This window comes from Chrysemys picta, chromosome 2 (genome assembly GCF_011386835.1).
Source record: "Chrysemys picta bellii isolate R12L10 chromosome 2, ASM1138683v2, whole genome shotgun sequence".
NCBI lineage: Eukaryota > Metazoa > Chordata > Testudines > Emydidae > Chrysemys > Chrysemys picta.
Window position 1 is genome coordinate 206,323,460 of NC_088792.1, and position 10,429 is coordinate 206,333,888.

Consider the following 10,429-nt stretch of genomic DNA (forward strand, 5'->3'; position numbering starts at 1 on the left):
TTACCTTTACAATTTGCTAACAGAATTTTTCTGTATTACATTTAATGTATTTTAAGTAGCAAAAATACTTAAATTCCTTTTTTACAAACTTTTTTTTGGTAGGTGAGAAATCTGGAAATGAACAAGAAGAAGTTGCGCTGCAGAATGCCAGCAAACAGATTGTGCAAACTGCTATCCTGCAGGCCGTTCAGCAAGTCTCTCAGGAGAGCCAACAAAAGGAGAAGAGAGTAAACAGCAGTGTGAGTCTGCAGTTAGAAAGAGGGGAATTAACCAAGAAGCATGAAAAGAAGTAAAAGAGTGAACTACTTGTTTTGGTCCTCCAGTTGGCAGTATCTCCAGCTTTCCTCTTAGTATCAGCTGTGTTGCCAGTGCAATGTTACTACTGTAAAGCAAACCAAAGTATAATCAGCACCTAGACATAGAGTAAAGCTGCAATAGTCCTCAATTGAGAAATATTAAGTGCATTAGGTGACTAACTTCATATTTATGCAGTGCCTCTTAAACATAATGAACAAAAATACTATAGCTATAAAATAGTTTCAAGCACAATCTCTTCTTAAGGGATGGTTTTATATGCAAAAGCTTATTGCTAGTGCACTTCTGTATGAATCTTATGTGCATCATTTGTGTCTGTTCAATTGGCAGATATCTCCACTGAGTTACAGATTTTACTAGGGATTGGCTATGTCAATGAAACAATATATTGTAGCGTGTAGGAGATGCGCTTTCAGGCTCCTTGAACACGAGTTTGTGTTTTATTTGGATAGAATGTGGGATGTACAAAATAGCAGCTGTAAAATGGATTTGGAAAGTTTCATGCACAAATCTCTTTTCATTCTTTTACAGTCTCTTTACAAAGTACATTATCTATGACTATATAGTTCACTCCTTATGCTGCAGATGATGTAAATGTCCAGTACATTTCTAATCTTTTGCACAAAAATCATTTGTGAGCCTCAAAGATTCCTTTAATTTTGCCAATAATAAAAGAAAAGAACCCAGGGTATCATACTGCTGCCTAATTCTTCCTCCAGTTCTGCAAATTCATGTATGCTTAGATTTATAATAACTAATAGGATTAAAATAGCTAAAATATGTAAAGCTTTTGAATTTATGAAAATTCAGGAGGTTGAAAATACACTCTGAATTAATTTTGGGATAGAAGACATTTGTTTCCCAATTGCTGGGTCTAAAATTACTTCAACTATTTGCAATTCTAATATAGATTGACATTATATACATGTACACTAAAGTAACACTTAAAAATGCCCTTAAATGCTAATAATAGAAGGTGCATGATGTCTACATGAAAGCCAAACTAATTCAATGTGAACTTTTTCACTTTATGTTCAGCTGTTGAATTGTAGGTTACATTCTGATACCAGTGGAGTGAAGATCCATGTACACCAGGCAAGAAAAGATCATTTCTTGCCTTTGCCTCAAATTAATTTCTGTAATACTGGCCACAATGAGCACAAGCTGTAGCACATCTAGAAATATTTCACTAGGGGAAAGCAGATGCAGCATCAGGAGTCTGTGAAGAGGGAGACAAACTTTCCTAAATGTATTTGCTTCTCAATGAGACATTTCTCAGAGTATTCTTTTGGTTTGTAGATTAATTGGCTATTACTTGGTGCATCCTATTGCTAGTACTAAACTACCGCCAGTGCTAAACTTCAGGGTTCTTTCTCATGGGCTGAGGTTTAACTCTGTAATAACTACCCATCCTCTAATGTTCTGCTTTGTTCTATTAGCTCCCATTGATCAATGCTGATTTACACCAGATAATGATCTGGCCCAGTCCAAATCCAAATAATAAAACCAGTTTTTCTTAACCCTTAAATGATGGAAAGCTGAACTGCAATGAAACATCCTCCGTTTACTCACATAGTTCTTAGTTTTAGTGAAATTCATTAAATAAATCAAGGACAGACAAAAACTAAGAGAAGGAAGAAGCTGTTGTGTTGTTGTCTTTTATGGTCCTATGACAGATGGCTGATAGGAGGTATCAACCTTGAGCGGAGAGATGGCTCCTGTCTAAACAACCAGCATATTGCTAGTTTCTCTGGAGGTCTAGAAAAGCAGATCAAGAGCAAGGTCCAATTCTGAGTCTGGCGGGCAGGAAAGGTCAATTTAGAATATGATGTTAGTTTGGAGTGACTCCATAGTTGGAGACTGAGGATGCTTTTCAGCCACTGAAATTCTCACTTGGAGAGCAAAGGAAAGGATCCCTTTATGGATATTCTTTCCGTTCACAGAAAACATCCCAGATTATCCTTTTCCTTCCCAAAGTTGCTTCTAAATTGTCTTTTTAACCCAAACAATCTTTGCTTAAATACATAAAAACCTTCAGTGCAGTTTCAAAACTAAAGTGCAGTGTGTGTCATGTTCCTCCTTAGCTTAGTGGCAATATGGCCTCCCTGAATTCTAGATCACATTTCATTAAGTTCAGTGCCTTAGCTATTCTTAACACTCTTTTCCACAGGTAAGTCATGTTCACCAATTCCATTGTCATGACAGAAGTCTGAGTTCTGGGGAAAAGGGAAAATAGTTCATTCTTTGATCTAGCTGCTTAATTTTCAGATTGAAACTATTCAGGCCTAATCACACTAGATCGAAACTACAGATGGGGCATGGAGGAAGCATTGAAAACAATAGTTATCTAAATAGTATAAGGTATCAGAGGGGTAGCCGTGTTAGTCTGAATCTGTAAAAAGCAACAGAGGGTCCTGTGGCACCTTTGAGACTAACAGAAGTATTGGGGCATAAGCTTTCGTGGGTAAGAACCTCACTTCTTCAGATGCTTCTTCTTCTTGCATCTGAAGAAGTGAGGTTCTTACCCACGAAAGCTTATGCTCCCAATACTTCTGTTAGTCTCAAAGGTGCCACAGGACCCTCTGTTGCTAAATAGTATAGTTTCTCTCAGAAGTACAGTGTGGGTCTCGTATCCATAGTGTGTATCTGTAATACATATTGTACACTTAGTCTCTTCGGTTGACAATGGGAGTTCCCATATATGGGTTGCACCCAGAATATGTAGCTATGATCTGCCCTGTGTGTAAGTGAGCGGCAATGTAGCTCACGGAAGAAAATTTTACCCTAGCTTATTGCATACTCAGTATGGTAAAGAAGCATAATCTGCTGCTTGGTATTTGGTAGAAAGAGTATGGTTTTGGAGAAAAATAACTGACTAGAAATTATTTCAGATAAAATGGAGGCCTTTTTACCAATACTCAAAAATGGCAGGTGGTGCACATCTCTAATGGGTGGGTGTATATCAACAGCAGAAGAAAAGCAACCTTCACTAGATGCTCTTCATAGTGCACAGATAGCAGAACATGGGAGAAGATGAATGCAGTGTTCAACCCAAACACTCATCTTTTAACAGAGTTTGAGACAATCAAAATATTTAAAGTAAGATATAGAATAATATTGCACACCACTTGCAGAAGAAATAAAAGGAGATATGAATAGATAGAAGTACTCATGCTCAGCCAAAAACAAAAATGCTAAGTAAGATTGGGTTCTTCTGTGACTATCCCCAGCCATGCCTACTGACATCCTTCGTGCTAGGTTAACTTCTATAACTTATTTCCAGGTAACTGAGCTACACTATATTTGTGATCAAACATTTCCTCTGAAGATTTTGGGAAAAATGGAAGCAAAGTGTTGTGTCTAATTGCCTGTGCAATGTATGTCCATACTTTTCATCTATTATTTGGAAAGACACTTGTTTTAATTTTAGTGCATATACATTTTATTTATGACTTAAATTAACATTGTTGCTAGAGTTCGAACATCTTGTATATCTGTTGGTAATATCACAAAAAGAGCATTCAACATTTTAATTATAGTTACTGTTCACCATTGTGTCTAACTGATTTTGCACTATCATTCCAGCACCTGAGAATGGAAATTGTCAATAATAATAATAATAATAATAAACATACAAATCAGTTAAGTTCCATCAGTAAGAGGCACTTTTAATTGAAATATATAGATTGTCCTTTTTATATGTGACATGAAATACAAATGCTATTAAGTCACTAGGTTTATATTAACAGAAGAAGGAAAACAAATCTTGGATTCACTAGATAATCTCTCATAGTGTACAAATAGGAGATGATGGGGGAAGCTGAATGCAGCATTCAACTCAAACACAATAAGAATAAAGTTCGTCTGTGCAGGAGAGAGAACCTTCTCTGGGGCTGGTCCAAGCCTATAGCATGAACTCACCCAAAAATGACCATCACAAACTTCACTGCTTTTGACTTCCAGTGCAAGGTGCATTTCTTTCACCTTGTCTTATCAAAGTACATAGTGACGGATATATCTATTGAAAAACCAACAACAAAACCCTACCAAAACAAGGCACTTTATTGCATGTGCTTCTTCTGCTGGGTGTGGGGGAGGAAGAGGGAACAAACAACACAAAAAAGATCTTAGTTGCTGTGACCAGGGTCCCAGGGAGCCATGCTGAAGTTACTCAATTAAGGTAAACTGCAAAGAATGGGGCAGACAATCCCCAGAGCTGGTGAATATTCCAAAACTTAGATTTACCAGACCTGCACAAAACAGCTTCTAGAATACCTCACTGGTCACCCAGAAGCCAACAACACAATTCCCTTAAAGCAACCTAGCCTCAGGCCTCCACCAGACACCCAAGTCAAATATGATGAGGATTACTGAAAATCTTATTAACCATATAAGAAAGTTCTATCAATCCCAAAGGATCGGACACATTACCTTCCAGGTTAATGAATGTTCCAGATCTTACCCAATTCTTATTAACTAAACTAAGATTTATTAAAAAAGAAGAGAGAGAGGGAGAGAGTATTGGTTAAAAGATCAATATACATATAGACATGAGTACAGTTCTGAGATCAGATTCATAGTAGAGATGGTGAGCTTTGAAGTTGAAAAGAGTTCTTTTAGAATTAGTCCATAGGTTATATTCCAATGCCCATATTCAGGGTGATCCAGACAGGACTCTGGAGATCTCAGTCTTATGGTTTAAGCTTCCCCTGCATGAAGCATCGAGCAGATCCAAGATAACAGAATCCGGACCTAAGGGTTTTTTTTACAGTTTCAGGTCTTCTCTCAACAGCTCGGAGTCCTTAGGCGAACAATAGGCAATCATGGAGACTTTGAGGTAGACCTATTTCCTAAACATCACCAGTAATTAGCTACACAGATTAACGTAAGGCAATTTATCCATTGGGCAGTTTATCACAAACTTTAAAGAGACATATAGACAATGACATTATTTCACCCAAGATTCATCTAAATGTTAATATTCCCTTTTGATCTCTGAATCAATAGCTATAGTGACAGACAGGAACTGTCTATTTACATGGCTAACATCTAACAAGATACAAATAAACACATACCATTAGTATCACTAATTCTCTAACAATACAGGTTTGAACTTCAGAGTTCTAGCCTATCTAACATGGACTGGCCCTAATTACCATTCATATACTTTTCTAACATGTCTCTAAAGGTTGACACTGGGTCATTTATCCTGCAGATGCTTAACCCTTTCTAGTTATGCATCACACTTTGTTTAAGCTTCATTGCAATTATATAACAGTGGTAGCAACAATGATTTGCATGGTCATATTTTAATCAGATAATGCCACAGTCACCTTGGTTAATGTGTAAGCAAAAGCCTAATGGGAAGAAATTGTCTCAAGAAAAATTGTACTATGTTTTGCTTATTTTGTTTTATACTCCATTTTGCTAGTTTTGAATTAGTAAGAAGAAATTGTAGCCTTGAATTAGAAAGAAGAAATTGTTCTGAGTTTATTCTTTATTGATTGTGTTAATAATTGTTCTTAAAAGGATAGAAGTTTTATGGCTGTAATTGCCTTATTTACTGTTTGGTGTGAGTAAAAAATGTATGGTAATTAACTGAAAAAGGACAGCTGGGCCAGATGGTCAAGAAGGAAGTGGAGGAGCTGAGAAGCACAACTTTCACCCGGATGGCAGATTGACGACCCTAAAGCAAAGGCATACACCCCAAGGACAAGATAAAGAGTGGAGCCAGAGGGATGAAATAAGAAACAGCTGCGGATAACTCCCACTAACAGCCCAAATAATGCTGACTGGAGCAATCTTGAACTGCTCCGCTGTAACACAGCAAAGTCCAGAGACTTGTATGGGAACTTATTACTATGAAAAAAGAGTGTATTGCCATGGGAATTTGGGTTCATTCTGGAAGATGATGAGATACTACAGTGATGAGTGTGGTATAAAAACCTATATAGAATAGCTCTGTTAAAGGAATACTTTTAAGGAGACTGACCTAGTTGAATTGGAATAATTGGGGATAAAATAGCTACTTGAAAGGATATGGGACAGACCACTTTCCATTGGTTACCCACTCGGGACTCATGAGGGAAAACCCCTGGGCTTTGCACAGCCTCACTGATCTCCATGGGGCCCTACAAGAATGCAGGGGTCCACCTGTGCATAACAGCTTGCAGGATCATGTACTTAAGGGGTTAAGAAGTAAGCCTCTGGTAACATATTCTTCTTCACAGTAGTATGGGATTATCAAAAGCAGAGTTTTTACTCATTAATCAGATAGAGGTTCTATTTTGCTTACTTAAAAAAATGTAAGGGCATTATTCTCCTAGATCCTGCTTATTTTAGAATATTTCTCCTAGTGATTTATTTATGGGGGTTTGTGTATGCACCTGCTAGTCTTAAGCCTTAAGAAATACTAATTCACTCATTTTTGCTTATTTTATTGACTTGTATTTCGGTAGAATTATAGGGTGTGCTATGATGTTGTGGGGATTTTTTCCCCCATTCATCAAGAGTTTATTCAAGTCTAGCACCAGCAATAAATAATATTACAGAGGAAAGGAAGCATTTTTCAACTGTCTTTAGCAGGTGTTCTCTCAGAATACATTACACACTTCGGGACCTTCCAATTATTTGCATTTGTTTTGTAACTATAGCTAAGTTTAGAAATATGGTGGGAACGCATCCTGTTTGCATACCGGAAGAGGAACATTTAAATTTGGTGTGAACATTAACCTAAAAAGCCTCTGTCACATGGTGATGGGTGCTCAAAGGGGAGATAGATCCAGTCCTACCTGTGAATAATCAGTGTTGTGGTGCTAGGGAGCAGGTGATAGCTTGAGGAGCAGCTGGTTCTCATAAAAGCCAGAAAGAGCTCAGCTGAGGTAGAAAAGCTGTAAGAAGCAGCTAGGTTTCTCTAGTAGGTGTAGGAGAAAGAAACTGTTAGGTGATTGCCTAGGCATTTGGTTTGGGGAATAAGATCTATAGGGGGTATAGAGTTGGGAGAAAGGTACCTGGTATAGAAACCAGAGCCTGGATGATGATGTATTAAGGATGCCTCCACTGAATTACAGCACAGCCCTGGAACTAGGGGAAGTAGTTTGTGAGTCTAGGCTCGCTGGAGTGAGACCACAACCTGGCTGTTGATTATGGGGAAGCCTACCTGAATGGCAACACAGCTCCAGAAAGGAGCCCTGGAATCAAGGGGAAAATGTTTGTGAGTTTAGGGCTTACAGGGGGGCCTAGTGAAAAGACTGCCTAGAGAGGTCAGGGGCTAGAGAGGGACTGACAGAGTGACCTGGATTGAAGGGCACTGGGGGCAGCTGGAACCTGAAGCCTTGGAACAAGGATGAGTTGGAGCCCAAAAAGGAAGGGCTTGGGGCTGAAGGGGTAGAAGGTATTCTGTAAGAGCTTAATAAATGAGTCCCCCCCTCCCCCCCAAGAGTGGGAAATGGCATAGTACTCTGGTTTATGAATGAATTATTGGAAGAAGTAGGAGGGAATTGAGTGCAAGGGGATCTACCGTGACAGATGTACTCTGTGGCTACAGCCTCATGGTACGTGTGCCTGAGAAACAGCCTCTTTTTTCCAACTGTCACCACAGCAGTTGAGATCACCTGATGTAATTGAACTAATACTCACTAGACTTAAAAAATGGGAGTCTGGTGGCAGGATTTTGTTAGTTGAGGGACTTTAGCTCTGAAATGCCGTTCCCACACCCATACACAAAAGTCTGATGCTCAGTCCCCTAGGTTTTTTCCTGAATGGTGATTATATGGATTGGGTGTAGCTCAGTGGTGGATGAGAGGCTTCTAGCACTGAAACTGAGTGAGCTAATGTAGCTTATTTTTTTAGTATTGTTCAATAGTCCCAGACTACCTGATGGGAATTTTTTTTAATTATTATTTTAGTTTAAAAATCAGGGTTTTTTAAAGTCCAATTTGGATATGTTCAACTCGGATCTATGGGCCTATGCTACTACCTAAACAAAGTGACTTAAGGAGAAATCAAGAATGGTAGACTGTAAATTAATGTCTGTAACTTACAGATCTGTAGGTATTACAATATTCAAACATAAAAATATAGCTTCTGCTGTCTCACGTTGTCTCTGAAATAGACATGGGAATTTATTTTTCTTATCGAATGACCCTGTCACCTCCCACTTTTGCCAAAAACCCCTTTCATTAAAAATATCTTTAGGGTAAAGCAAGTATGTCATAACTAATATAAATTCTCTGTGAGAAATAATTCACTTCCCAGGTGAAGAGAAATTGCTTGTAACTGAGGCTAAGAAGTACAGAAAGGGCTCTTGTGAAGAGGCAGACTAAAAAATAACCCAGGATTGCAAAAACCAAAAAAACCCTGATGTAATCTAGCAATAGGCCACAGAAAGCCAAATGGCACCAACCAGCATAATAGGATCACTGAAAAGTCCTGATTACATTAAACAGGAAATATAAAAGCTATGGGTTGACTCTTGGAATCCTTATTCAGGCCAAACTTTCATCAAAGTCTGCAGGAGTTTTGAGAGAATAAGGACCGTAGGCTCTGGTTCAATACTTCTTTAAACAGAGCTTCACATTTCAGGACCAAGTCAAGCTTTCATTCATAGAGACAATTTTTGAAAACAATTGTCCAATTAACATTAATGTATTTTTCTAGCAAATGCGCATAATACTTTGTTTTTTGTGGCACAAGGATCATGAAAATACAATAAACTAGGGCATTCTAGAATTGTCATTCATTCATTAATAGTCCCAGGTCCAAATTGTGCTCTTGCTTCCATAAGTTTCAGAGAAGAAAACAGAATAATTGGTGCAACCTCATTCAAAGCAGCAGAAGTCTGAGTGAAGAGGGTCTTCTACATCCTACTTTCTCTTCCAGCTAGTGCATGTAGACTCTCCATTACCACTCTAGAGTGAGACACTACATGAGGATTAGATCAGGGCATGGATGAAGCTAGCTGTCTGAGACTCAATCCAGAGAAGACTGAGGTGATGTAAATTGGTTTGGAGAAAAAGCTGGAAGAGATGGCTGAGAGCATCACAATCTATCATTGATGAGGTTTGCTCTACATATGGTGGGGGAGGTACAAAATCTGGGAGGCTAGATGGATTGTCAGAGCAGGCAGCAGCTATGGCAACATCCATTTTTTCTGTTTGTACACAGCCAGAAGATTGCATTCGTTTCTTTTGGATGCAGACTTTGCAACTGTTATGCATGTCTTTGTCACCTCCAGATTATACTGCTGTGGTGTACTCAATGGGACTACATCTCTAGGGGCTATCTGAAATTGAAACAGTTGCAGAATTAAGAGGCTTGTTTGTTATATGATACATCTTGCTGGGAGCACATGACACTTCTGCTTTTGGATCTGTACCAGCTACCAGTTAAGTAGCTGGTAGACTTTAAAGGATTGGTTCTGGCCTTTAGACAGGGCTGGCTCCGGCTTTTTTGCCACCCAAAGCAGTGAAAAAAAAAAAGATAAAGCCGCAATCGGCAGCACTTTGGCGACAGCTCTATTGCGCTGCTTCATTCTTCGGCGGCAATTTGGCGGCTGGTCCTTCCCTCCAAGAGGGACCTGCCGCCGAAGACCCAGATGTGCCGCCCCTTTCCATTGGCCGCCCCAAGCACCTGCTTCCTGCGCTGGTGCCTGGAGCCGGCCCTGCCTTTAGAGCTCTAAGGCCTTGGCTACACTTACCGGCAAGTTCGACGGCTGGAAATCGAACTTCTGGGTTCGACTTATCGCGTCTAGTCTGGACGCGATAAGTCGAACCCGGAAGTGCTCGCCGTCGACTGCGGTACTCCAGCTCGCCGAGAGGAGTACCGCGGAGTCGACGGGGGAGCCTGCCTGCCGAGTGTGGACCAAGGTAAGTTTGAACTAATTCGAAATAAGGTACTTCGAACTTCAGCTACGTTATTCACGTAGCTGAAGTTGCGTACCTTAGTTCGAATTAGGGGGGGTAGTGTAGACCAAGCCTAAATGGCCTGGGGATTACTATCTGAGAGACCACAACTTTCCAGACCATACTGCCCTAGATGAGATCAGTGAGGGTGCCTGCATTAGCAAGTATGAGTGAGCAATAAACAAGATTCCTGTCTGATTGCACGTAGCTGC

At 39.6% G+C, this 10,429-nt stretch overlaps 1 protein-coding gene across 2 annotated transcripts in view; it reads left to right on the top strand.

Annotated features, from left to right (window-relative positions):
• The window catches only part of AKAIN1 (A-kinase anchor inhibitor 1), a 33,178-nt gene extending 32,174 nt beyond the window's left edge, over nt 1-1,004 (top strand). For both annotated transcript variants that reach the window (XM_008172427.4, XM_065585312.1), the window contains exon 2: nt 103-1,004. In XM_008172427.4, coding sequence (XP_008170649.2) covers nt 103-293 — 191 coding nt within the window. In that variant the 3' untranslated portion in view covers nt 294-1,004. The remainder of the gene's footprint in view (nt 1-102) is intronic.
• Nucleotides 1,005-10,429: the final 9,425 nt, after the last annotated feature.